Source organism: Mustela lutreola, chromosome 16, assembly GCF_030435805.1.
Source record: "Mustela lutreola isolate mMusLut2 chromosome 16, mMusLut2.pri, whole genome shotgun sequence".
NCBI classification, from domain to species: domain Eukaryota; kingdom Metazoa; phylum Chordata; class Mammalia; order Carnivora; family Mustelidae; genus Mustela; species Mustela lutreola.
Genome location: NC_081305.1, coordinates 16755305 through 16783288, shown reverse-complemented (window position 1 = coordinate 16783288; position 27984 = coordinate 16755305). Strand labels below are relative to the sequence as shown.

General features: G+C 51.1%; 2 protein-coding genes across 7 annotated transcripts in view; both read left to right on the top strand.

Annotated features, from left to right (window-relative positions):
* Window positions 1-1059, top strand: part of TANGO6 (transport and golgi organization 6 homolog) — a 185958-nt gene extending 184899 nt beyond the window's left edge. Inside the window, exons 18-19 of one of the 2 annotated variants that reach the window (XM_059153126.1) lie at window positions 2-203; window positions 752-1059. In XM_059153126.1, coding sequence (XP_059009109.1) covers window positions 2-178 — 177 coding nt within the window. In that variant the 3' untranslated portion in view covers window positions 179-203; window positions 752-1059. Of the gene's footprint in view, window position 1 lies in introns of both variants that reach the window. The other variant, XM_059153124.1, reaches the window with a different exon arrangement.
* On the top strand, window positions 758-27952 carry HAS3 (hyaluronan synthase 3). 5 transcript variants are annotated; one of them, XM_059153129.1, is made up of 5 exons: window positions 758-865; window positions 15445-15548; window positions 19541-20182; window positions 23603-23704; window positions 24551-27952. In XM_059153129.1, exons 1-5 carry the CDS (start codon window positions 859-861, stop codon window positions 25472-25474), a joined length of 1779 nt encoding a protein of 592 aa, XP_059009112.1. In that variant the 5' UTR covers window positions 758-858; the 3' UTR covers window positions 25475-27952. The 5 variants fall into 5 exon arrangements, with proteins under 5 accessions (XP_059009112.1, XP_059009116.1, XP_059009113.1 ...); XM_059153130.1 differs by lacking the exon at window positions 758-865 and adding an exon at window positions 5277-5381; XM_059153131.1 differs by lacking the exon at window positions 758-865 and adding an exon at window positions 11355-11966.
* The last annotated feature ends 32 nt before the right edge of the window (window positions 27953-27984 follow it).

Genomic DNA, 27984 nt, shown 5'->3' with positions numbered 1-27984 from the left:
GGTGCTGAGGGATGTCCTCAAGGATCTCTACCACCTGCTGAAACACGTGGTGCGCTTGGAGCCTGATGATGTGGCCAAGCTCCATGCCCAGTTGGCCCTTGAAGAGCTGGATGAGATAATGAGAAATTTCCTCTTCCCACCACAGAAGCTGGAGAAAAAGATTGTGGTCCTGCCGTAGACCTAGCTCAAAGGACGTCAAGGAGGTAGAGGACCAAGCAGCCAGAGCAGTGCCCAGACGTTCCAGCAGGTGGCCCCACTGCCTCTTTGGTGCAGGCAATATGGCTGACCCTGGATGGCTTTATGTCTCTGGTCATTCGTGTCTTTAGGGAGACCTTCCTAAAGCAGCCATTTAGCTATTCTGCAACTGGCCTGAGGCATGTGTCCTTAGAAGACAAAAGATTACAAATCTCATTTATTTATCTGCACGTTTTTCAGTGTCCTGTGGCATTTAGAGAAGAAAGTCTACTTGATGGAAGTGTATCTTTAACATGACTGGTAGAAGTTGACTAATTGGCCATTCTTGTCACTTGAACTGAAGAGGTTGATCACCCTCCTGAGTGGCACATGTGTCATATATCTTGTTATTCTTCTGTGGTGAGATTGTTCTTCCTTGCAATAATGAAGAGCAGCCAGAGCTGGTCATCCTTGGCTGCTCGAGAGGCAGATCAGAACACAAATGCATTTGGAGGCAGGGAGGGGAAGGAAACTGTTATCGAAACATGCAAAATGGAATAAAAATTTTTTTGGCTAGAGAGAACAGGTCTGAATCTGGTCTTCCGCTATTGAGATGGAAAGCTAATGCACTGAGGAGGATTTGAACTCCAGAAAAGAGCATCAAGCTGGTTGAATCTTCCAGAGATGAAGGGTAAGCCCTTTGTTTGTCCCCCTGAGCTATTTTCTTCACTCCCTCTGCTACTGTTTTCACTCAGTTGCCCTGATTATAGGACAAAAGAGCCACAAACATCTCAGATGAGAGAGTTTATATTTTGCATTTGGTCCTCTGCTTCTTGAGGGAGGAACACTTAGACAATGGGTTGATTAAATGTGTACTGGAAAGTGGATAGCGTATTGGTGACGTGGTGCCATGTTTATTGAAATCATGTCAGATGTAGCACTGTGTGGACTCCTCTTTACTCACTTATATATTGTGGCCACTGAATTTGATTGTAGCTAAAAGAGGAGACAAAGTGGTACCTTGGTGGCTCAGTCGGTTAAGTGCGTGACTTCGACTCAGGTCATGATCTCAGAGTCCTGGGATCGAGCCCCACATTGGGCTCCCTGCTCAGTAAGGAGTCTGCTTATCCCTCTGCCCCTCTCCCTGCTTGCATTCTCCCCCCGTCCCCTTGCCCAAATAAATAAATTTTTTTAAAAAGAGAGAGAGAGAGAAGACAAAAAGGAGAAACAGGCTGACTGCTTCAGACAAGCCCTCCCTGATGTCAGCACCTTGACAAGGTTAACCTGGAGCTTCTCGACCAGTCCTCAGCTTTGCAGAGCTAGGTACACAATTTTTTCTCCACTCCCTGGGGTAACCAGGCCTAGGACAACCAAAACACAACTTCCCATATCTCACAGGTGACTGAAGGAGCTGTGTACGAGCATGCCCATATGCCAGTTAACAACAGGCTCATTCTGTCTGGCCAGATTACAGAGGAGGTTCTTAGCTTAGAACCTTTGTGGTAGGCATTCCTTTAAATTAAGTGGTCTTCGGGGGCGCCTGGCTGGTTTGGTCGGAAGAGCATGCGATTCTTGATCTCAGGGTGGTGAGTTCAAGGCCCATGGTGGGTATGGGGCTTACTTAAAATAAATATACTTCAAATAAATAAGTAAAGTGGCCTTCTTACAGATACAGATCATAAGCTAGTTTAGTAAACAAAGAATTAGAACAAAGGTGATTACATGTTTTTGAGAAATAGTATCATTCAGCTAGGGGAGCTGGATTTGTTTCCATTCTCCAAATCAGGATGTAGAAAATCAGGATTGGAGTTTTTAGATCAGAGAAAAATCTCCGTTGGACCAGCTGGATATACCCTGAAAATTCTTGTTTCTTGGCGTGCCTTTCACTAGACTCCACACAATGTACTTTAGATCATTAGATTGGATACGTTAGGTGATTAGATTAACTTGGTTTGCATTAAGTGCATTCCAGTTCTGAAGATAGATCCTAACTGATCACCTTGATTAGACTGAGAAACTCTGTAGTCTCACAACCTGTTCTCCTAGGGAGTGCTTCGGGAAGCATGCTAGTCCCTGTATCACCATTTATAAATTGCCTCTTAATTTGAGTTATTTGGCAAATGGCTAAAAGCATCTGTTCTTTATTGATTTTCATGGATTCCATTTCAAAGAATAACCTTTTCTGACCTTGTTACCAAACTCAGGGGAAAGACACCATAATGTAACCCTCCTAAACATGACCAAAATATTAAAAAGTTTCCAAGCTTATATTTACAGATTTAGTGCGTGTGTGCGTGTGTGTGTGTGTGTGTGTGTGTGTGTGTGTAGTATTTATATGTATAAATTACCATCCTTAGGAAGGAGCATGAGAATTAAGAACTTCAGGATAGGGACACCTGCCTGGTTCAGTCAGAGAAGCATGTGACTCTTGATCATGAGTTCGAGCCTCACGTTGGCTAGAGATTACTAAAAAAATAAGCAAACTTAAAAAAAAAAAAAAGAAAGAAAGAACTTAGGGCTAATAAAAACATAAAACTAAAAAAAGGAAAGAAAGAAGGAAAGAGGGACAGAAATCCATGGCCCGTGGAGGAGCAGCAATGATGCCCCCCTCCACAGGGCCCATGAGGTGTGTCTGGTTCTCTGGAACACGTAACAGCAGTGTCCCCCAGCTTGCTCCCGTCTCTCCCCTCCTTCAAGGCCACCCACCTTCTCTCTGCTGCCCTTGCAGTCCTACTGAACTTGCCTCGGCCTCTCCCCTTTGGTCCCTTCCACTGCCCAGCCGTCCGCCATACAGACTCCCTCAGACCATCCGTGTGGTCTTTTACTTGGCCCCGTCCTGCCCTATCTCCCTCCTTTCCCTTCCCAGCTTCTTACTCCTGTTTCCAGGCCTGCTGTCCGTAGCCCCTTGGCCTACAGAGGATGGCTCCAAAGCAAGAGACAAGGCTGCAGCCAAGCCCCACGTCTACTTCCTGAGCTTCGACTGCTTGTTCAGGTGCCTTCCTGGAGAGTCTTCTGGAGGGTCTCCCTCTCTGCCGTGTGATTCCTCCTGTTTGGCAAGTGCCCTTCTACAAGCCCTCTGTTCCTTAATCAGAAATCTCCTGACCGTCACTTGGCTCCGTACCATCTCTCTGCGCTTGCTAATACTCCTCTCCCCTCTTCACTTCGCTCCTTCCTCCCTTCACCTTCCTAGTGGCTCTGCTCACCCATCTACGTAGAAGGGCCAAGGTGCCAGGGACTGGAGGATAGCAGAGCAAATCACAGCCACGGTGAGACCCATTTACTGAGCACCTACTGTGTGCCAGATGCCGTGCCAGGCACTGAGAATACTGCAGCGGGCAAAGCAGACTGAACTTGCCTCGGGGGAAGCTCCTGTTGTACAGGAGACAGATAATAAAGAAGATAAACAGTACAGGAGACAGAATGTCAAGTGAGGGTAAATGCTGTAGAGAAAAATTAAGTCAGGAAGGTGGGTGCGGATTGTACGTTTCGATCAGTTACTTATTGTATTTTGTTTTTTTAAAGATTTTATTTATTTATTTGATAGAGATTACAAGAAGGCAGAGAGGTAGGGGTGGGGTGGGGAGAGCAGGCTCCCTGCCGAGCAGAGAGCCCGATGCCGGGCTTTATCCCAGGACCCTGGGATCATGACCTGAGCCAAAGGCAGAGGCTTAACCCACTGAGCCACCCAGGCGCCTCTCGATCAGTTGTTTAGAGAGGGCCTCACTGGGAAGTTGGTATTTGCGTACAGATCCGAAGGAGGCGAGGGAGTGACCAGGAAGATGTTCTGGCGGAAGAACATTGCAGACAAAGCAAAGGACAAGTGCACCGGCTTGGAGCTGAAAGTATGTCCGGCAGGTTTGAGGACGGGCCGGAGGCCAGGCTGGCTCCAGGGCAGTGAGCTTGAGGGAAGGGGAATTGGTGGGGCTGGGTACGGGGACCCGTGGAGCCTTGCAGACCGCTCTCAGCAAGGAGGCGGGGGCAGCCCCTTCAGCTTCTTTTTGTCAAGTGCTTAAGGCCACATGGCTGAAAGCTGTAATATGGAAAATGCCTCTAGCCCCAAGGGTTTTTTTCCTCCATCACAACGAAGTGGCAAGCCCCATCTCTTCACCACCCCCCTTCTCTGGAAAGCCGGTCTACCCCCTCCCCACACCCTTGGTCTGGGAGAGCCTCACCTGCCTGCTGCCTGGGTTGCTCAGCAGGGGTATGGCTGAGGCATCTGAAAGCGGTTCCGTTAGGAGGAAGGAGTTGGGGGATGATTCATCTGACCTGTACAAAACCCAACTGGCTTCTGTAGTCTTTTTGCAGAGAATTGCAGCATCTCAGCCGGAATGTCGGTGGTAAGGGCGAGGGGGGGAGAGGAGAGCCGAGTTCCAGGCAGGCTGTGGAGCGGTAACGGTAGCCGCTGGTGCCTGACGGCGGGCACCTGGGCTGCTGTGTCCTCCAGCAAGTCCTGCAGACATTCTGCAGTCACATGCCGCCGGCTGACTGCAGTGCGCGCCACCCCAGCTGGGAACGGAGGTGCTGCTGGGGGCTGGGAAGCTGTCTTCCTGGGCGCTGGCTGGGGCACTCCTCCCTGCTGGCGGGGCTCAGGGCTGCATGCTGGCAGGTGAGGAGGAGACCCAGACCCTCACCACCCGCCCTGGAGGGGGCTGTGCCCGCTGCTGCAGAGGGTCGTCCGCTGTTGTCCTTCTCTACGTAGGGTTCTTCCTCCGGACTCCGGAGCTCTGTGCGGCCAGGAGGGCTCAGGGACTGTCCTCCCTCCTGTGACCCTGTGCAGGCCCCGTGGGACACAGCATAGGAAGAGCAGTTGCTCTGCGTTCCTTGTCATTTGGAAAGCCGTTTTGCATCCAAAACCTCCCCTGCTTCTCACAACAGCCTCTTGGAACAGGGAGGCCAGCTACTGTTACTCCCCTGTGGTGGGATTTGACCCCTGGTCTCCTGGGTCTTAGCCAGACTCTCAAACGTTTGTTAAATACTAGAGAGCCTCCTCCCCAACCTCCAGATGAGTATAGTTGCAGTTTGGGAAGAAAACTCACGGTTCATATATCCAGGTGAGCCCGAGCATGTGTGTCCCATGAAGATAGAGTCTGATGTCCACCGACACATGCTGAGGGGTGCCAACCAAGACCCTGTGCTTGCCCTGGGCCGCCTCTGAGGATGCCCGCCAGCAACTGAGACCTCAAGTACGGATACCTGGCTGTGTCCGGGTATGTGAGTGTGTTTTCCGATCACATATGTTATTATCAACTCTAACAAATGTAATGTTGATCATCATCATATATATATATGATGTTATAATGTTGATGTAATACATCAACTCTAACAAATGTAATACATGTAACCAAAAAAAAAAAGAAAAGAAAAGAAAAATGCGCCCAATTTCACCTCCACTCCAACCCCAGGATCACCGCTGGCGGTGTCGTCAGTGTCCCTTCAGATCTTTCTTGCCTCTCACGCTTCTCGAAAATGAATACAGGCCTGCATTACTGCTTTCAAAAGCCAAAATAGGATTGAACCATAAATAGTGTCCCACATATTTTTTTTCTTAGTTTTATGTCTTTACGAGACTCTGTCCTGTCACTACTCACAGCTCCCTGTCCTTTGTGATGGCACATGTCTCCTGCAGTGTAGATGAGCTACAGCGGGTGTAGACATTTGTTTCTTGATGGTCCATTGAGCTGTTTCTAATTTCCAGTGATTCTTCAGGAACTCTCAATGTACCTCTTTGCATACTGAAGCGTTTTTACAGGATAGGTCCTAAGAGGTCTCAATGTTGGATCGTGCTGCTTTGAACATTGTTAGTTTTTGTTTTTAAGATTTTATTTTTAAGTAATCTTCACAACCAGTGTGGGGCTCAAACTCACAACCCCAAGATCAGGCGTTGCATGCTGTACCTCCTGAGCCAGCCAGGTGCCTGGCTTTGGACATTTTTAAATGTTTGTACCACCATGTCCACCAGAAAGTGTGTGCTGATCTACATTCCCCTCTCCTCAGTCGGCATTGCTCTAATACCCATGAGATACCGGTTCACTCTCCACAGCAGAAGTGTGGAGACCATGCTCTAAACAATTTAAGGACTGGGCAAGCCACAGGGGCTGGAGTGTTCAGTATACCCAAACCACCGATGGCGGCACAATGACACACTTTGCAGGTGTACTCACTAGCTTATTAGGACTCTCCTGGAAAGAAATCCTGAGCCTCTACAGGTCTGCTAAAAAGGATTCTTGCCAGGGTCACCTGGTGGGCTCTGTTGGTAGAGGACATGCCTCTTGATCTAGGGGCTGTGAGTTGAAGCCCCAGGCTGGGCATACAGCCTACTAAAAACCAGAAATTATTTTTACTGGACTCTCAGTTCTGAGACTATACCCTGGTTGTTTGGGGATGCCCTCTCAAGGGGTTTGCAGTGCCCCCAGGATAGGGACCACGTTTCCCAAACCAGATTGAGGACACTGGGTCTGACGGCCCTTCAGAGCATCAAGTTCATCTTGTAACGTGCAGAGCAAATGATATCCACACATTCCACATCACTGAACAGCATCCTCACGCTGTGAAGAGTTTATTGTGCTCTTCTGTGTGTTTGAGATCTATTAATCCACTAAATCCTCCCACCTGGCCTGTGAGGTAGGTATTATTATTATCCCTGTTTTACAGATGGGAAAAGTGAGGCACCCAAGAGGCTAATTACTCACCCTAGATTACATACCCAGTGATAAGTAGCTAAACCAGTATTTGGACCCAGGCAGTCTGGCTCCCGAAGCTGGGCTTTTAACCACTGTGTTTGCTATTCCCCATAGAGTATCTATTTCCAAATCGTGAAAGGAAAAAAAAAAAAAAAAGTGTTCTTAATGTAAGTGAGGACCAGGAAAGTGGTTCCCTGCTTGTTTAAATGGACGACTTATGTCAAGCGAAACATCAGCCATGATTCCCTCTGAGCAGTGTCCTCGCACACCAAACCCAGGCTCAGACACCAGAATTTGTTCTGTGTCTCGTGTTTGACCTCTTTGTTGACCCAGCAACTAGAGATGGGATCTGCTAAAACTCCCCAGCCCTCCTGCTCTTATACTTGAACAGCTGTCATAACTTGCTTGTCTAAAGGTGTGTTCTTCTTCCTGGGGGTGGCAAAGGTAGCAGACACCCAAGATGGCCAAGATGTATACAGCACAGGAAGTATGGAAAGTCTTCCCATAGATCCAGTCACAGCCCAGATACATCCCCTTTGAAGGTTTGCGGTTGTTTTGGTTTGGCTTCTTTTACCCTTTCATCTCCTGGAAGCAGGGCGTCAGTTCTCAGATTGCCTGTTCAGAATGATCACAATGGATCGTTTTAAACTGTGATCTGTTGCGTCTGTATTTCTTGCTTGTATACACTGATAGCTCTATTCCATACCTTCTCTCGAGAGAAAAAAAAAAATGAGATCGGAATGAACAGCCCTTTGTTGCAGAAGGGAGAAATAAGGTCCAGACACAAAAGTTTTTGCAAACGGGAAAAGACAGGGGAAGGGGAGATGTGAGTGCACGAGGGCCGAGAACCTTGTTCTTCTGTTCCCTAGTTCTTAGGCTCAGCCTGTCGGCCAACGCCTGCCTCCCCCCAAGAGCAGCAGAGGGAGAGCTGTGGGTGTCAGCAGAGGGCAGTTTGCAGGGAGCTCCCGAGCCGCAGGAGCGCCCTCTCTGCCACGGGGCTGTGGAAAGCGGCGGGGGCCTTTAAGTGGCTTATTAAATGATGTAAGATTTAATCTTCACTCTCTGCCTTGGAACTGAAGTCTGCTCTGAACGGTGCCTGGGTGGGGCTTTTCTGATGCACAGCCCCAGTCATCGCACGCGGAGGTAGTCTGGCGCTGGGGAGCACAAAGCCACCTGCTCTGCACAGGCAGAGTCTCTAGAGCTTGAACAGTCGTCTCCGCCCTCCCCCACCCCAACATACAACACACCTTTATTAGACCACACAGCACTTTCAAAACTTCAGATCCTGTGGTGACCATATTAATCCAAGGGAAGGGCCAGCCTGAAATTAGGCTGTTTTTGCTGAAAGCATGGTGGTGCTGATGCCTCAGAGAGCTGTGGGGGCGGGGGTGGGGGTCAGCGAACTCCCCCAAAGAAACTGTGAGCATCAGAGTTGAAGGCTGCAGCGTCATCCACATAGGGATTTCTCCCTGGCCAAGGCCAGGACCAAGGGAGAGATATGGTCATGGGCACTCCATGCTCCCAAAGAGAGCAACGCAGATCCGTTACCCTAACCCATCCTTTGGGTAGGAAAAGCCCCCAAAGTGCAGAAGTTCTTTTGTTTAGAAACTGGAAGATAATCCAAGTCAGGTTTTGGCAGCTTGTGTCCTTCCATTAACAAGGTCTGGCTGGCTTCCCCACACCCCCCAGTTCTCCTCGAAAAGGCAGACAGCACCTTTGCCAACAAAGAGACTACGGCAATCCAGTTCCAGGTATATTGCTGAGTTGTGGGGACTGATCTGCCCCTCTGGCCCTCTTCTGTGTTTCTCCCTTTCTCCTTTTCCTTTTTTCCTTCGGGCTTGGTAGCTCATTCATTCACTGTTCAGTTTTTAAGGCCAGTTAATTCGGACAGGGGTGGCAGAGGAAGACGGTGCTGGAGGAAAACGGACAGACACTTCCACGCTCTGGAGCTCGCCTCCGGGGTTGGCTGGCTCTCCGCAGTCCTCCGGGAGCCAGCGACGCGCTTGCAGATCTCAGCTGATGAGCATCCTCAGGATGTGTTAGTTCTCAACCTTGGAAACTAGTAGAATCACCTAACGAATTTAAAAAAAAAAAAAAATCAAGCCTGGGGTTCACCCCCAGTGATTCTTTTGATCTGGGATAGGGACCAGGCAGTCATGTTTTGTGAAAAGCTCCAAGGTTTTAGAAGTCTAATGTGCAGCGGCCAGATGCCAAAACCCCTGCATTAGTTTACCTTGTGAGAAAAGTGTGTGAGTATGTGTCTGTGTGTGTGTTAAGGGGGTGTCTAGCTAAGGACAAAATCTGATAGTAGGCCATGCTTCATTGGGGGAAGGGCATTCCCCATGAAGGAGTTGATGGAAACTGCCCCCACCCTTGGCTCTTCTTTAATTGGTTTTATGGAAGATCCATCTTTTGACCTCCTCTGTGACAATGACTAAGGATGTGGAAGACGACTGAAGCAGAAATGCCGGCACATTTAAACACTGTTGTTGATGTTATTGTAACCAGACCTCAGTGAATTTGGAACAAGGTTACCTTAAGGGATCTGTTTCTCTCCTGCTGCTGATACAGTGGCGGGGAAGGTAGACTGGGACTGTGTTCTACTGAAGTCCAGAAAGTGGGTGTGTGCTTGTGTAACGAGCAAGTGTGCACGTGTCCATTTTGGATACAATGAGTTTTGTGCGCACTGGAGGGGGGGGTTGGTGCGGGGGCGGGGCACTTGATAACACCCAGAGCAGAACCTCTTCCTGGGGCTTCCTCTAGCCTCAGTGTAAAGCTGTTGACATCATCATTCTTGGAGATCCTTTTTTTTTTTTTTTTTTTTTCCAGGATAAGCATCCTTTCAGGGTCCACCTAGAGCCCATCTTCCCGTGCACCTCCCTCCCTTACCCAGGATCACCACGATCCTGGATGAGGGGATAAATGGGGCCTGACTCCCGCTGGGGTGTGCCACACAAGACATGTGCCGTGGCTCCTAGCTATGCTGCCAGGAAGAAAACTTTTTATAATTCACTAAAGGTGCTAGATGAGCTAGCACAGCTATGCATACTTCTTCCTTCTCTGCTAAATTCTCTCAAAGGGAAGGATTTAAATAAAGCAAATTACTCATGTTTTGACTACCACTAATCCTGTCTATATCTTGGCCCTCCTGACTTGACTGTTCTTTCCTTTTTCCTTTTTTTTAAAGTAATTCCTATACTTAATGTGGGGCTCAAGCTAACAACCCCGAGATCAAGAGTCTGCCCTGCTGAGCCAGCCGGGTGCCCCTTTACCGCTTTCTTTGCTGAGGTTTCCAAACCCTTTTTACTTGAACCCGTGTATAATATAGACTATACCGCACCTAGCCCCAGCTTAGGAGGAAATTGTATAAATTCAGGACTTATATCATTTTAAAGTACCTTTTTATTACAAAATTATTATATTGATAGAAAATAGGGAGACTACAGAGAGAAAGGCAAAGGGAGAAAAATCTATTGTTCCACTACCCCAGACAAGACCTGATCCTGATAATCTGAGTGAACTTCTCTCTTGCCTTTTAATTTATAGGATTTAAAAGAAAACAAGAACATAAATGTAGTCATTCATACATAACAAGTTTGTATCCTGCCTTTTTAAGTTAACCTTGCATCATAAGCATTTCAGCAGATTCCTATGTTCTCTTCATGAGCATAATTCTTAGTGGCTGCACAATATCCCAACAGGAAGGAGATTATGGTTGAAAATTGTCTTCTGGATTTCTTTTCCCCCCTGCATTCACCTAGGAGAAGGAGAGAGAGGAAAAATGGCCTGGAAGAGCTTTTGCTGTTCAGGATTCCAAGAAAACCATCTCCAGGTCTGGTTTGATACGCGGGGTTGTCTTTCTGGTGTGCCCTCCTAATCCTGACCTTCCAGCCAGCATAAAAGAACCTCGCCCCTTAGTGGGCACTGTCTGCTCTGTCGCCAGCAGAGCAGAGGCCCCTTAATTTGAAATGAAAAAGATTCTTCCATCCAAGGAGGGAGAGAGAGAGCCTGGAGTTAAAAATCTCACCATTGTAACTGCGGTACTGAAACTTCTTACACCTGCTTCGTCAAACAGAGCCCCCAGAAAGGGTACTGATTACAGAGTACTTGTCTGTAAGAGGGGCAAGTTATGAAAGGATAACTTTGTTGGGTCATAGCTGCCTTGCTGTCGTCAAGGCACATACTTTCCACTTGGAATTATGTATTAACTAGTGTTGCAGATTAAGCTGCCTTGAAGAGGAAGCCCTGTTTAGTCAGCTGGGGGGACAAAACCTGCTATTCTTTGGAGGCCAGTTTAAATTCACCATCATTAGCTTCAAGAGGTTTTGATTATGGCCAGCACAGAGAAGTTGATGGGATGGAGCCTGGAGCGCTGGCTTGGCTGCCATCCCCCAGTCTCCTCTGCTTCCCTGGAAGCCCTGGGCTGCACGCCATCGAGGAGCACTGAAGCGTGAGGTCAGAGGCTGAGGGGGCCACTGTGGCGCTAGAAGGCCCCTCTGCTAGGAGAGCAGCGGAGCAGCACCTGACTCCTGGCAGGCTTGTCCTGCAGCTTCAAGCCCCAGCCGTGACAAGGGACACTGGATGGCAGACTCCTCTTGGTGCAAGGTGTTTGAGCCCTTCACAAGTTCAGATTTGAAGAGTGGCAGAAAGGTGAAATCTTTGTTGGTGGACCTGTCGGCTTCAGTTACCTCAAACCCACCAAAGCTTGGCAAATGGCCCTTTGAACACCCCAAACGATAGAAGTCTCTTTCTCTTGATGATCCCCTCATCTCGGCCCTCACTTGTGCCCAAGAGAGTGACAGCGCTTGCCTGCAGGGACACTTCCTGAGGACAGCACCAACAGTGCCCGCCGCCCTAGCACCCCTTTGCTCTGGCTTATTGGCTTGTTAACCCACCTCCGATACCTGTTCCCGCTCCTGAGCCCCCAAAACCGCAGCTCAGCTGTCCCCAGACAATACGTGTAACTTACTCCCACCTTGCACGGACTTCAAGAATTCTCCATCACTGCCACATAAAATGCAAGCTCCTCATTCAGTCAGTCAAGGCTCCAGAATCTGTCCTTAGCATCCTCCTCCTCAGCAGCTACAACTCGTCAGGCCCTCCTTGGAGCAGGTACCGTTACAAGTTCTTCAGTGTACATTTTTTTTTTTAAGATTAATTAATTTATTTCAGAGAGAGAGGGTGGGAGCAGGGGGAGGGCAGAGAGAGAGGCTGAGAGAGAATCTCAAGCAGATTCCCCACAGAGTGCAGAGCCTGAGCTGGGGTTAGGGGCTTTGCACTGGGCTCGATCTCATGAGGAAGTTCCCCCTACTGGAGATCATGACCTGAGCCGAAACTGAGTTGGCCCCTCAACCAGTGGAGCCACCCAAGCCTCCCTACCTGCTCTTGTTCTTAAAGCTCTTCTTCCCATCTAGAATGTTCTTGTCTTTCTACATAGTCAGCTCAAGTTCTCCAGGGAACTCTGCTCAGCCCACTCCAGCTCACAGAGATCTCTTTCCTGAAATCTTCAAATTCTTCTAGCTGGATTCTCTCATCAACATCTAATTATAAACTGCCACTTTTCAAGGTATTTGTCTTCAAAATGGATGACTGTCTAGGTGACAGGGACCAGCCCGAGACTTCCTGGTGCCAAAGCATCATTCCCTTCTCGGGGCTGGTGTTCAGTGTTTGTCAAATGAATGTTGGAATGCAACACACATTTTCTATTGCTGAGCTGAATAGGGAGGCTTTATCCTTCGGAACCGATGTAAGAGCCAGTTCAGCAACATCTGAATTCATGTTTTTGAGTGAGTGGGTGTGGAATTAGTCCTATTCTTCAATCCCCAGTGGAAAGCAGAGATAACCTTGAGCTTTATTGTATCAGCCCCTTAAAGATTCGCCTGCCCTCCTCCCCTGGAAGAGAGGATTGCAAATAGGGCACTGCAAACTGGCTGTTAATTACAGGCAAATCCTCCCTAGCACAGACTGGCCACAAAGGTAAAGATTCTTCTTGCCATCTGATAATACAGGGTCGCTGGCTCTGCAGATCAGAAAAAGAGAATTTGCTTCTCAGGGGAAGCCAGTCAGGGGGCCAAGCCAATGATGTTGCACCTGGACCTGCTGTTCATTTAGGAGTTTTTAATTGACTAGCCCACCGCCTATAAAACTCCCTGGAGCCACCTGAGTGAGATAGACAATAAGCCCATGGGACAAAGTTGAAGCCTTAGAAATTAACTAGGCATGAGATGTTCCTGGAACAACCTCAGGAAGCTTGCTCCCAGAGAAGTCATGATGCTGTTGTGTTGAGGACAGACAGGATCTTTCCAAACTGGCTGCTCCATTCTCTCAGCTTCTAAACAGGTCACTTATAAGCAGTCAGTGGGCTGTGTATGACTCACAGACACATTTTGCCTGGCCTGTGGGCTGTTTTTTTTTTTTTTTTTTTCCTTCCCAACATTTGAATTAGTTGCCAACACTCAAAAATAAGGAGATTCCACATAAAAATCTGGATTTCTGGGGCACCTGGGTGGCTGACTTAATTTTGGCTCAGGTCATGATCCTGGGGTCCTGGGATGGAGTTCCTCCTTGTCCAGCTCCCTGTTCAGCAGGGAGTCTGTTTCTGTCTCCCTTAGCCCCTCCCCCTGCTTGCATGCTCTCTCTCTCCCCCTCTAAAATAAGACTTTTATTTATTTATTTATTTATTTATTTATTTATTTATTTGAGAGAGAGAGTGAGAGAGAGCATGAGAGGGGAGAAAGTCAGTGGAAGAAACAGCCTCCCCATGGAGCTGGAAGCCCGATGTGGGACTCGATCCCAGATCACAATCTGAGCCGAATGCAGTGGCTTAACTGAACCACCCAGGCACCCCCAAAATAAAACTTTTTTTAAAAATTTGGATTTCTGGGCGCCTGGGTATCTCAGTCGGTTGTGATCTCAAGGTTCTGAAATATAGCCCCTCATCGCATTGGGCTTACTGCTCAGCAGGGGAGTCCGCTTTTCTCTCCCTCCCCACGTCCAGCTGGTGCTCTCTATCTATATATCTGGATTTCTGATTTCTCTTGACAAGAGGGTACCTGCACCCTTCTTACAGGGACATCTTCAAATGGGATATTCACTCCCATCAGGCTGATTCATTCATTTTTGTCCCCCCACCCCAAGACCCTGCTTGTTTTCCCTGATCTAAAATGTTGCAGATTTCAGATTTGGGTGGGAGGTGGGATCAGATAGCTCCTCCAGTGTCTGGCTCTGTGATGATGCCCCTGGATGTGGAGGAGGTGGATCAGGGCTCTAGGGGAGTCCACCATGCATTGGAGGCAAGGTGTTTTTCAGTGACACTGATCTCTGAATTTCTGGTCACTGAGGATCACATCCTGGAGGAATGAGCTTGTAGAATCCAGAACACTGGCAAACAGATGCCGTCCTCTGGTTGAGGATAACCGGAGTTAATTTTTACTGAGCACCTGCTCTCAGCCAGTGTCCTCAATTCTTGTAACAACCCTGTCAAATACTCAGTCCCATTTTTGGGAGGAAGACACTGAGGTTAGTGCCACACAGCTAGTGGCAGAACTGACTCCAAAGCCTTCCTCTTATCCAAAGCTGCCTCTCTCCATATGTGTTATTAGCTCTTCTTAGGGCCCATCTCAGGTTCAAAACATATTCCCATTGTGGATTCAATACTAGTTTTTAAAAACACACACACACAAAGGATGCTTAAACCATATAGTGTATTAGTGATGATTTTCTCAAGCCAAAGCAAGAAATGATTTGATTTCTGTACTGCAAGATGTGAGGGGGTGAAGCAGGTGTCTTTGCCAGGGGTTTTTGTGTGCCTGAGGAACTCAGCAATGAGCATGAGTAAGGGTGGGCAGGCAAGTCCCTGAACCCCTAAGATTTCTTTGTTTCCTTTTTTTTATGATTATATTTATTTATTAGAGAGAGAGCATAGGCACATGAGTAGGGGAGGGGGTCGAGGGAGAAGCAGACTCCCTGCTGAGTGGGGACTGGAGTAGAAGGCAGAGGCTTAACTGCCTGAGCCATCCAGGTGCCCCAGCCCCTAAGATTTCTAAGAGGAGCAGCTTATAGACTGCAACTAATGTTGCTATAAATTTGTTGCAGCTTGGATAGAAGTGATGGAAATTATCTTTGTGTGTTTGGAGGACATGTAAATTCATTTTTTACTAGTCTTTATCTCTTCAAGTTTTTCCGAGATTTAGGAATCGGGGTCTAATTCAACTGCTTCTAAACTTGCTCTGCTGACAACTCCCCTACCTCTCCCTGACCCCACCCCATTTCATCCAAGTCCAGCAGCAGCTTTTGGGGTCCTGGAAACCACTGGCTGTAAGGTCAGTTGGGGATTTAGGAGGTTACGGATGTCGGAAATAAAGGTGTAAGAAAAGGGGAGGAGGAGTTGGTTTTGGCTTTAAGACACAGGAACTTCCAAGATTCCTGCAAAACCATTTGGAGCTTTTGCAAACCCTTAAAGTCATCAGCGCCCCACTGCGGAATCTAAAGCTAAGCTTGTCACACCTTCTTGGAACAGTCTTTTTATATTTGACAATTACTCTTATGAGCTTTTTTTTTTTTCTTCTTTTTTCTTTTTTTTTTCGGGCAGGAAGGTTCTGCTGTCTTGGTTTTAGGGAGTACCCTATACAGCGAACAGCCCCTCCGCGTGCCGCAGTCGGGGGAAGATTTCCATCGCCTCGGAGGTTTTGCAGAGTGAGTAGATTTCAAGCCGGGCGCGAGGGTGGCGGAATGGAGAGATGGTGAGTTAACAGTTTTGGAAGTCCCTATGGGTTATATTGAAAGTTAACAAGGCTCCAGGTTCCAGGTTGAGCACAATGACCGCCTCCTCCTGGGCAGCTGGCCCCGGGGCAAGCGCGGAGGAGCTCGTCCTCTGACCGCCTTGGGAGAACCCACCTTCCCCGGGCGCAGAGACCGGCTGGAGCCGCGTGCACGCGGGTCCCCGCGTCCCGCCGAGCGCCGGCCGCTTATAGCTCCCTCCGACTGAGCCAATAAGGGGGTGCCCCACGCGGCCCTCGGGGGGGGGGGGGGCCCTCCCACTCTTCCCAACTTTCCCGGCCCTAGGGCCGGAGGAGGGCGCCTCTCCCGGCGGGGACGCGCTCGGTACTTAAAGGCGGCTCCGTGGGGCCGGCGCTCGTCAGTCGGAGCGCGCGGCGGCGGCGGCGGTGCACCGGGGCGAGAGAGGCGCGGCGAGGCGCGGCGGCGGAAAGGAGCGGGAGGAGGGGCATGGAGCCGCCGCGGGCCTGCTGAGCACCGGAGCGCGGGCAGCCGGCGGCACGGTGAGCGCGGGCCCGGCCAGCCGGCCACATCGGAGGGGCGGGCCGCGCCGCGGCGCGCGGGGGCTGCGCCGGGCTCCAGGGGTGCCGCTGGCCGAGCCCGGCGGACCCCTACCGGCTACTCCCTGCCGCCCTCAGCCTCTGCGGGCTCTGCGTCCGGCGCCGGGAGGCCGGCTGAGGGCTGCGGTGTCTCCAGGCTTCACCGCGGTGGTTCCTGCAGCCCCCTCCCCACTGACCCCTCCTCCCATTCTTCCTCCATCCTCTCCTCCTCCAGCCTCGCCTCCCTTCCTCCCTTGCGGCTTCTGTTTTGTGAATGGATTAGGGGGCGGACGACTGTGCGGGGCACGAGGTTGGTCGGAGTCTCTCCCTCCCCCACTCCCGCCCGGCGGTTCGCACCTGTCCGGCACCAAGATGACGGGCTCTCTGGGCCCTGCGGGTCAGCCGGGCCACGGCCGCATGGATCTGCGGGCCCGGCCTCCCCTTCCCTAGCCGGCTCGGAGGGACCGGGAGGGCGGCCGGCCGGCCAGGCGCAAGGGGAAAAGCCCCAGCCCCCGTGCGCAAGTTTCCATCCCGACGCGTGTGGGCCCGGTAGCAGGGCACACCTGTCAGCTGGAGAGGCTGCACAGTGGCAACCCCGCAAAGTTTCGGGTGTAGATTGGCGGCGTGCGTCCTTGGCTGAGGGTTTTCTCCTTCAGTCACCTGGGGGGAGGTGTCTTAGGGAGCGCCCCCCAACGTAGTGTCCTTGAAGCCGGGTGCGCATTACCTACGGGACCGAGGTCTAGCGGATCTCTTCTGAACGAAATGGGGGTGGGTGAGAGGTGGTCGAGGTTCCCCTCTCCCCGCTTGAGGTGGCATGGCCCCCTCTCTGGGCTGGGGCGCCTCTGCCAGAGCCCGCACCAGCACCTAATTGCTCGTGGGGTTTTGGCTGCGGGACATTTTTGGTCCTCGGTGGGGTACGGGGTCCCAGGGTAGTGCCTCCAATTCGTGTGCGGGGTTGGGGGTCCTGCCCGGGAGAGGAAGGGGCCGACGACACCGGAGATGCTGCCTTTGTCTGCAGGCACACTTTGCCAAGGTGGCTGGGGCCCAGAGGAGATGAGCAGGGCCTGGTCCGACTGATTTTTTGGGTTTTCCGTTCCTTCCCCGCTGAGTCGTGGGAAACCGGCACGTGGGTGTGGCCGGCGCCGCCTTTGCCAGAAGGCGAGGCTCAGGCGGGGGTGAGAAGCCTGGCGAGTGCCTTCCCGGCTGCATTAACCTGGTGGGCACCGCCTCCGGCATTGCACCGAGGCGGGGCGCCAGCACCCGGCAGGTTGCCGGGCTGGCCTCAGCGGCCCGGCCCTCTCCCAGAGCGCAGGTGGGCAGTGGTGTCCTGGGGCGCCCCTTTGGCATGTAAGGTCTAGAGGGCTACGGGGCAGGGGGCTCTCCTGGAGGGGGGTGCAGGGCCTCGGGGCCCCTGAGCCGCAGGCGCATTCGAGTGTGGGGAGCTACCAGGGAAGGCGGGGAGTCCTGCAGAGGAAGCAGGCTCCCAGGAATGGCGGGGCAGAGCGCCTGGAGGCCGAGCTTCCCGAAGCCGCGAGGCTGCCAACAGTACTTTCCGGACCGCAGCTGCTAGAATGCTGCTGCTGCCTGAATCTCAGACCGACTTAGGCAGTTCCTCACCTGTCCTGTGTGGCAGGTGGTAGGGGCACAGGCACTGTTCCCCTGGCAAGAAGGTGCATTTGTGTTGGAGTGGGGCTCAAGGGTTGGTTCCAGTAAGACCTAGAGTTGGGGCTGGCTTGGAAGCGAGACCCCCTGTTGGCTGTAGAGGGTGGGTGGGTAGCATTGGAAATGGGAATCTTCAGATCAGGCAGGTGGCAAAGAAAGGGGATGGCGGGGAAGGCATGGGTCAGAATGAGGAGTGGGGAGCTGTCATCATCAGCCCCTCCTCTCTTCCCCAATTAGCCTTCCAACTTGGGTAGTTCTTCAGAGCAGGAAGTGCTTCTAATTACAGGGAAAGTATTTATTTACCTGAGCCCTATGGAGCAAGAAACCATTAGAACCCCCCCCTTGCGGGGACCCAAAGTCTCAGACCACTTGGGCGAGGTCAAGCAGTCAGAAGGGGGGAGAGCTGTGTCTCAAGCACTCAAGTCTTCAGTGCTGAGTACTAAGCTCTTTTCCTCAGGGCAGATGCGGCACTAAGGCCTGAGTGCAGATGGAGTCTGGCAGCATTGCCAGGTGGACCAGCACGGAGCTGCCATGCGGGCACTAGGACCAAGTGGATGGGGCATCCCAGCAGCCACTCTCCCAGGCTGCTGCAGTGGTGGCTGCAGTTCCCTCTGGTGCCCTGACCGCTGCGTTTCCAGGAGAGCTGCTCACCAGCACCAGCACCCCAGCTCTCATTTCCTCTTTTCCTCTGCTTTTCCCGGTTGCTTTCCCTTTCTTTCCTGCCTCTACAGTAAATGAGAAAAAGGTGACATAGCAGAGAACACAGGGCAACTTTCTCTTAGTGATTTTGCTGTTTCAAGAGAGAGAAGTTCCTCCCCCCCCCCTTATGTTTCCTGCTGTTTCTCACCTTTTCCTCCCCCACTTTGTTCATGGGCCTCATGGGTGGCTGTGCTTTACTTCCTCTCCCTCTGTGTAGGACCCTGGTGGGTACAGAGCAGGTAGAAGCTCTTGGCCAGGGGCGCCTGGGTGGCTCAGTGGGTTAAGCCTCTGCCTTCAGCCTCAGGTCATGATCCCAGGGTCCTGGGATCCAGCCCCCCCCCCCCCCATCTCTCTGCTCAGCAGGGAGCCTGATTCTCCCTCTCTCTGCCTGCCTCTCTGCCTGCTTGTGATCTCTCTCTCTGTGTCAAATAAATAAAGAAAATCTTTTAAAAAAAGCAGCAGCAGCAGCAGCAGCTCTTGGCTACTGGCTGCCTCCCTGGTCACCCCCCAGTTTCCCCTCCCTGGCCCTGCATGTGCTCAGAGCTGCCTGGGGCCTCGGATTCATCCTTCCTGAAGGTCGCCTAGAAGAGCTTTGGGTCAGGCAGATCCCAGGATCGCTGTCCACCAGGTGGGGATCAGATAGCTCTTTCTGGGTTTGGTCTAACAAGAAAATATGCTACTCGAAACGCTTTACATATGTAATCCATTTCACCCTCAAAGATGCTACAAGGTTAGTGCTGCAGTCCCCGGTTCACAGATGAATGAACTAAGGGGCAGAGCAGAGGCACAGAGAGAGTAAGTGGCAGAGCTGGCATTCGAACCCTGGGGGCCTGGCTTCTGAGTCAGCACACAGTCTTTGTCCCGCTCAGTCAGTGGCAATGGTTTCAATGAGTGGGTTCTTTCCCCTGTTCTGGGCCTGGCCCAGAGAACATGCCCCTGCTCCCACTGACTGGAAATGCTGCCTTCTGCTGCCTTCCGCCTGACTCCACACCTCTCTCTGTCTCCCTCCAGATGCCGGTGCAGCTAACGACAGCCCTGCGTGTGGTGGGCACCAGCCTGTTTGCCCTGGCGGTGCTGGGCGGCATCCTGGCAGCTTATGTGACAGGCTACCAGTTCATTCACACGGAGAAGCACTACCTGTCTTTCGGCCTGTATGGGGCCATCCTGGGCCTGCATCTGCTCATCCAGAGCCTGTTCGCCTTCCTGGAGCACCGGCGGATGCGGCGGGCTGGCCGGCCGCTCAAACTCCCGGTGCCGTCGCGGTCGCGGCGCTCCGTGGCACTCTGCATCGCCGCCTACCAGGAGGACCCTGACTACCTGCGCAAGTGCCTGCGCTCAGCCCAGCGCATCGCCTTCGCTGACCTCAAGGTGGTTATGGTGGTGGATGGCAATCGCCAGGAGGATGCCTACATGCTGGACATCTTCCACGAGGTGCTAGGGGGCACTGAGCAAGCTGGTTTCTTCGTGTGGCGCAGCAACTTTCATGAGGTGGGGGATGGGGAGACGGAGGCCAGCCTGCAGGAGGGCATGGACCGCGTGCGGGATGTGGTGCGAGGCAGCACCTTTTCGTGCATCATGCAGAAATGGGGAGGCAAGCGAGAGGTCATGTACACGGCTTTCAAGGCTCTTGGCGATTCAGTGGACTACATCCAGGTAAGCGCACCTTTACCAGAAGGGTGTGCATGTGTCCGTCGGGCTGGGCGTACTGGGCAGGGATTTTAGGTCCGGTTGAGGTCCTTTGTGTTGTGTGCATCCTTCGTCTGAACTTCAGAGGGCACTGAGGCCAATGCTGCTCTGAACAGCAGTCCTGGGGTCATAAAGACCAGGGAAGGAATCCTGGTTCTTCTCTACCTACCTGTGGGACTTAGTGTGCACCTCTGGCCTGGTATCCCAGTACTAATAAGAGCTACCAAGTGGATAGACCTAATTCATACCATGCACTATTGTAGGCACTTCATACATATTAGTTCTTTTTTTTTTTTTTTTAAAGATTTTATTTATTTAACAGAGAGAGAGATCACAAGTAATCAGAGAAGCAGGCAGAGAGAGAGGAGGAAGCAGGCTCGCCGCTGAACAGAGAGCGTGATGCGGGGCTCGATCCCAGGAACCCGAGATCATGACCCGAGCCGAAGGCAGAGGCTTAACCCAATGAGCCACCCAGGCACCCCATATTAATTCTTTTTTTATTTTAAGATTTTATTTATCTGTCGGGCGCCTGGGTGGCTCAGTGGGTCGAGCCGCTGCCTTCGGCTCGGGTCGTGATCTCAGGGTCCTGGGATCGAGTCCCGCATCGGGCTCTCTGCTCAGCGGGGAGCCTGCTTCCTCCTCTCTCTCTCTGCCTGCTTCTCTGCCTACTTGTGGTCTCTCTCTGTCAAATAAATAAATAAAATAAAATCTTAAAAAAAAAAAGATTTTATTTATCTGTCAGAGAGAGCACAAGCAAGGGGAGTGGCAGGCTGAGGGAGAACCAGGCTCCCCACTGAGCAAGGAGGTTGATGCACAGGACTCCACCCCAGGACCATGACCCGCGCCGAAGGCAAATGTTTGACCGACTGGCCTACCCAGGCATCCCTACATATTAGTCCTTTTAACCCTCATAATATTCCTAGAGGATAAATACTATTGCTACTTCCACTCATAGAAGGTAAATCTGAAAGCCCCGAGAAGTTACGTAACTTGCCTAATGTCACACAGCAGTAAGGCGCAGAGGTGGGATTTGAGCCTAGGCAGTCTGACCATATCCATTCGGCCTTACCCTTGGTAACATGAGGAGAATCTGTCCCTAAGGAGTGTGGTAAGGAGCAGAAGAAATCATGCTTCAACTCACCCGACTGTTGTTTCAGTTCTGGGCCAGAGAGCCCTACTCTACCCAGTGTCACATTCGTATTTTGAAGTGGAGGGACACAGCAGTGGCTCATCCCGCAGCTTAATCCTGCAGCAGTCCTTGGCACGGCTAGGACCCTGAACAGATTCTTCCCAGTGTCCAGTCAAAAAGGTCATTGACACCAGGCTGGAAAGGTTATTAGGTTAACACAGCTCCCAAACTTTCAAATAACAAAACCTAGAAAGAACTAATGAAAAGCTCACACACTTCAGTACCAAGTAGAAACTGCACTGAGAACCCCAGTTTCCGGTCCAGCACCCACATGTCCACTTCTCTGTTGCATTTCTTGTCCGTACATGCCAGAGGGTCTTGCCCATCCTGTGAATGAATAATGGCTGTCATGGCAGCCCACCTGTGTGCTAGCTCCGTCTTGCTGGGGGCATGTGGAGTATATCGACATTGAATGTTCTCCACTGTACCCACCTAAAATTAGCTTGCCACCGGTGTTTTGGTTTGGGCTTTTTTGAAAGTTGCATTCCTCAGATGAATTGGTACATTGGCCTTCTTCTGTCTTCCTAGGGCCTTATACGGAGGGATGTTGAGGCATTTGATTCTGCAGTTTATCTAGGATCACAGGGCCACTGAAGCTTTCCTGGAGACTCAGCAGGCACAGGAAAAGCCCTTGAACCCTGGCACATGCTCAAGCCACAGGGACTTTGTCTACTCCCTTGTAGCACAGAATTCTCTAAACCTGCCACACATCTTCCTTTACGGATCATTTCCTGTGGATTCATTCTGGTGGATCAACAAATAGGCTCACACACCTGAGCCAGCCTTTTTCTTTATGGCTCTGGGCTTACTGCCTGGGGCAGCCTGGGGTTCTGCCCTGTTTGGTGGCTTTCAGCCTGTCTTCCAATAGCCCTGCTGTGGGTGTGACAGGAGATAGCCCTGCTTCAACCAGTAGGGAAACCCAGGCGGACAAGAGCTCTAACTTCCCTACCCTGATCTGTTAGAAAGACCACCCTGGAGTGAAGGAAGCTGAGCTGCGTGAAGAATGGGTTAGGGACAGGGCAGGAAGTAACCCTGAGACCAAAAGCACTGGAAAGCCTGGCCTGTTGGCTGAAGGGGCTGTGGGAGTCTGGCCTGAGGCTCTCAAGGCACCTTCTCCCAAGGTGTGCTGGTGGGGAGGCAGAAGGGAACAGGAGTGATGGCTTTATCTGGAGCCCTTTCAACATCTTGCTGCTTGTCTCTGGCCACCATGTCTTCCAGCCTGGCAAGAGAAAACCCAACAAGGAAGGGGGCAGCCCCCTTCCTGCAGGCATTAGCAACTTTACTAAAAGGATTTTAGGCTTTTGCAAAGCAAGGTTTAGGCTCATCTGTGGATACTGTTGTTCTGCCAGTGATTATCTGGGCCTGGTCAACTCAGTAATATTCCAGGAAATAAGGAGTCAGCCAAAAGGGTAAGTGCTCATAGCTCAGGTTCAACTAATAAGGGAGCTACCTGCTAGAATCAGACCATGAGCCTCCCGAGGGAAGGTGGGCAAGTGGGGAGGACGTGATCTAGGCTCTGGTTGGAGGCAGCTGTTCAGGGTGGCCAAGTGCTTTAAGGTGCCAGACTCAGGCTCCTGAGAAACCGGGTGAGAGCAGCCCTTGGACATACCATGCCCTGATCTTAGACACTTGGCCAAAAGCACACAGAGGGCCTTGCAGCGGTATTAGCAGGGTACCTAGGGCCGGGTGGATACATCCTTCACTTGTGTGCTCTGCGGGTTGTCCAGGAGATCAGCGGCTGAAACTGGGAAGACCATGTTAGTCTAGGAGAGCACAGCAGCCTCATGGCAAGAGCCATTTCTTGGCCTCAACTGGTGTGTCTGCTGAGCCGGGTCTAGCCACTGTACCCGAAATCTGATTTCAGTGTGTACCTCCTTCTCCTCCAGGGAAATGTTCTGAGACCATTTTTGTGGAGCCTGGCCCTATAGAGGCTAAAAATGAGCCCAGCGCTAAGCATGTTTCCCTGACAGAGTCTCCAGGGTTTCTTTTGTCAGCCTAGTTGGCTGTCAATGTGGTATCTAAACTCTCCTTTTCCTTACTTTTTGTTATTCATCTGACCTATTCTATTTAGCATAGATTTCTTTGCTAGTGGTGGCAGTGAATCCTACAAAGGGTGGTTATGGCCCTGAAGAGGTGAGCAGCATGCGGTGGACACTGGCTGGAGGTCAAAATGGGCTGACCACACACTCCCTCCCCAGGTGTGCGACTCTGACACCGTGCTGGATCCGGCCTGCACCATCGAGATGCTTCGAGTCCTGGAGGAGGACCCCCAAGTAGGGGGAGTCGGAGGAGATGTCCAAGTAAGCAGTAACGAGGGATTTCTGGGGGTGGGGTCCAGACTCTTCTGCTTCCTAATCCAATGGGTATGCCTGGGAAGTGAGCATCTTGACTATTATTTTGGAGGTGCATGAGTTTGTGGTGTGTCAGGGCAGTGCACGTGTGTGTGGGAGGGCCTCTTCTTGGATAGTTCTCACTAGTATCAAAAGGCACACTAGGTACCCAATCTCTTTTCTGGCCTTTTTCAACCTGAGGAAGAAGAAAATCACTGAACAGGTATGTAGCAGAGCCCATGCTGCTGGGAGGGGCTCGGTGTTCTGCGGCTACTGATCACAGAGGGTGCTTGTTGACCGTAGTGCAATGAGCACCTCCCAAGTGAGACCCTTGAGAAAGCCTTGTTCTTAGGGAAGGGTTGCGCTGAATGGTGAGAAGGCAGTATGGCGAGATTAAGGGGCCAGATCTTCCCAAGGTACTGCTGGTAACAGATCAGGTCTTCCTGAGCAGCTTTCCAACTGTAGACAGTTGGCTGTAGGACAGATGCCTGGGGGGTGCTGTGCACCCTTCTCAAGCCCTTCTCTCTGCCACCACCACAAGCTGTTTCCTGAGACTGCAGGTGGCTCTGAAGGCTAGAGCAGTGTCACTGGGACAGTCCGTGCAGAGGGGAACGAGGGCATGGGTTGAGTGAGTAGGTAGGGCTGGCTCCTCTGAGCCTCAGGTTTTCCAGCTCTGGCTGGGTTAGGACTGATGGCCAGGTACTGAGCAGTGGGCTGCAGGACTCAGGGTAAAGGAAGCCTCAGGGCCTCAGGTGTCTCTCTCCCGGGGCTCAAGTCCCCAGGTGAGGAGGCCCAGCATCTCTGGTTCCCTTGCAGATCCTCAACAAGTATGACTCGTGGATCTCCTTCCTGAGCAGTGTGCGGTACTGGATGGCCTTCAATGTGGAGCGGGCCTGCCAGTCCTACTTTGGCTGTGTGCAGTGCATTAGTGGGCCTCTGGGCATGTACCGCAACAGCCTCCTCCAGCAATTCTTGGAGGACTGGTACCATCAGAAGTTCCTAGGCAGCAAGTGCAGCTTTGGAGATGACCGCCACCTCACCAACCGGGTCCTGAGCCTCGGCTACCGGACTAAGTATACAGCACGCTCCAAGTGCCTCACAGAGACGCCCACCAAGTACCTCCGGTGGCTCAACCAGCAGACACGCTGGAGCAAGTCCTACTTCCGGGAGTGGCTCTACAACTCGCTGTGGTTCCATAAGCACCACCTCTGGATGACCTACGAATCAGTGGTCACAGGTTTCTTCCCCTTCTTCCTCATTGCCACGGTAATACAGCTTTTCTACCGAGGCCGCATCTGGAATATTCTCCTCTTCCTGCTGACAGTGCAGCTGGTGGGCATTATCAAGGCTACCTATGCCTGCTTCCTTCGGGGCAATGCAGAAATGATCTTCATGTCCCTCTATTCCCTTCTCTATATGTCCAGCCTCCTGCCAGCCAAGATCTTTGCCATTGCTACCATCAACAAGTCTGGCTGGGGCACTTCTGGCCGAAAAACCATTGTGGTGAACTTCATTGGCCTCATCCCTGTGTCCATCTGGGTGGCAGTCCTTCTAGGGGGGCTGGCCTATACAGCTTATTGCCAGGATCTGTTCAGTGAGACAGAGCTAGCCTTCCTGGTTTCTGGGGCCATCCTGTACGGCTGCTACTGGGTGGCCCTCCTCATGTTGTATCTGGCCATAATTGCCCGGCGATGTGGGAAGAAGCCAGAGCAGTATAGCTTAGCTTTTGCTGAGGTGTGACACAGCCCCCCAAGCAGAGTGGGAAAAGTGCAATGGGTAAGGGAGGGAAGGGAAATGGAAGAGAAAAGATGGGGTGGGAGGGAGGAGGGTGTGCTGTTTTAGTGTATTAATGGTCCAAAGGCCAAGTCTGCAGTGCAAAGAACAGTGACTGTACTATATGGTCTGGGGCAGTTCTGCTTACAGGAGACCCCACCATTCCAGCTCAGGGGCCACAGACTTGTTTTCACACCATCCATCTGCTTGCCTCTGCAATGCGTGGTGGCCTCTGGGAAAGATTCCATCTCCTTCCCCAGGATCCAAAGGGGACCCAGAAGTGTGCTAAACCATTTAGTTCCCATCAGTGGCAACTTCTGATAGGTAAGTGACAGCCTGTGGCAAGGGGTTCTCCCACACAATCTGAACACAACTAGTGGTGGTGGGAGAACTCCTGAGATCTGGACCAGCTAGTAATGTGTCCCCACCCCCATCCCCACATCTAGCTATCAATGCAATAAGATTGTGCCTAAGATACAAGGCCCAGAAGCCTGATCTTTGGGCATCAGAAAACAGGGTCCAGGAATGGTGCTTTATTATGGGACATACTCCATTCCACATCTCCACATCCCAAGGATGAGCTAGACTAGCAGGGAGCTGGCACTGAATTGTTTTTGAGTGTGTGTATGTATCTGTGTTAGAAACTAAAGTCAGCCAGGAGGAACAAAGATGGCGGTGGTGCTAAAGGCCAGGGCCTGTAAGGAGGTCTTGGGCCGAGTGGGTCTCACCTGGAAACTGCCTGACATCTAGATGAGCTTGTCTGATCTCTGCTGGGGAGAGGAAATGTTTTAGTTATCTCCCAGGAAGGTGAAACCCCAACATGCTCAGAAAGGAAGTGAGGGCTCAGGAATTTCACCCTGAATACTTCTGAATTCCTCTCTCAAACTCCAATGAGTCTAAGAGAGTTTCCTCCCTTTGCTTTCTTCGAGGTGATGCAGTCACCTCTTCCATCTTTCTCATTGGTTAAGTTTTTCAAGATGGTAACTGAGGCAGAGCCTGGGTCTCACAGGCCCCTCTGCCACAGGCCCCCCTACCCTCAGCAGGTGGGGGAAAAAACCGATTAGGAGCCTTTGACCAAATTAACTACAATCTTGAAACTGCTTGGACAGATTCCTTAGCAGCTGGCTAAGCGTGCATGACTTTAAGGCTACAGTTCTTGACAATCATCTCCAGGGAAAGCTTTTCAGTATTCCCTAAGTGAAGCCTCAAATCCAAGCTGGTCATCCTTGAGACTGTGCATTATCCTCAGTGGCTTCTCCAGGGAATCCTTAGAGCCAAGTCATTATTGCACTTGCTTGCTTTTTCCCGGAAACCAAACTCAGAGATGGAATTGGTTCCCAAATCCTAAGGTTCTTCCTTTCTCTCATGCCCCTTGAGGCTTTGATTTTCTGCTTTTTGGGGGATAAGAGGGAAGGCATTTTCTAGAGCTTTGCAATCCACAGACTATTCTCAGCTCTTGGGTTTGAAACCTGGGATCGCGACTAAGCCTTTGACTTAGTGGATATTTGCTTGCATGCGTGCCTGCTTGCCCTCTCCAAATGTCCATTCTCAGTAGGGGCTGCTAAGCCCTCAGAACCAGCACTAAGGTAGACAAGGACTTGAGGGGGCAAGCCTCTAGTGTGCCCAGGTGCTTCCTACAAAGGAACAAAGTGTGCTCTGAGCCACAGATTGGCAAACCCTGGTGCTTTCTTTCATCTCCCATGAACACAAGGGTTTTCTGGGTGCGGCCAACACCACTGCATCACATACACCTTGAGCTTCTGATAAGACTGCTGGGTTGTGTTGGGCCTGACCCATTAAGGCTGGAAGAGGCAGCAGGCATTTACTAAAGGCAGTTGTTCCAGGCTCTTCCGTGTTTTTGCTGGCCAAGTAAACTATTTTGAGCACTACAATGGAGGAAATCCGGTCAGCCAACTGCAGAGCTCAGACTTCACTAAGGGCTTGTTTTTCTTCAGCTTTTACTTGAAGGTGAAGGTAGGATTGACTCCTGCATGGAAAACTCCGCGTTGTCCTACCAGCAGTTCTGCCTTGCACTGTGGTTATCAACTTTGCTCAAATCAAGAGTAGGCAGGTACAAGTAGTGGGCTCACAACGTTTGACCTCGACTGGTTTTTCTAAGTTATTTTGTACCTTTTTCAGCAGCGAAACCAAACTGGGTCTTCAGCTTTATCCCCATTTCTTGCAAGGGAAGAGCCTTTATACAACTGGACACATTTTGGTTTTTCCTCATTGAGAATTTTAACCCTTTTGTATTCTTTCTACAATAATTTGTAAACATATTTATTTTTACTTTTTTTTTTTTTTTTTTTTTACTTTTCAGGTCTAATATTTTATACTGCACTTATTTGTCAAAATAAAGATTCTCACATAATGATGGTTATCTCTGAACTACTTTATCCTTGTACTTAAACTGGTTTTATTCCAGTTTCAGAAGAGGTCCTTGGGATACAAATAGTTCTGTCAAGATAGTTGGCAGT

Coding starts and splice junctions, on each gene's coding strand:
- HAS3 (XM_059153129.1), top strand. Junction 15,549..19,540: donor CGCCTCGGAGGTTTTGCAGA/GTGAGTAGATTT, acceptor GTCTCCCTCCAG/ATGCCGGTGCAGCTAACGAC. Junction 23,705..24,550: donor GAGTCGGAGGAGATGTCCAA/GTAAGCAGTAAC, acceptor GTTCCCTTGCAG/ATCCTCAACAAGTATGACTC.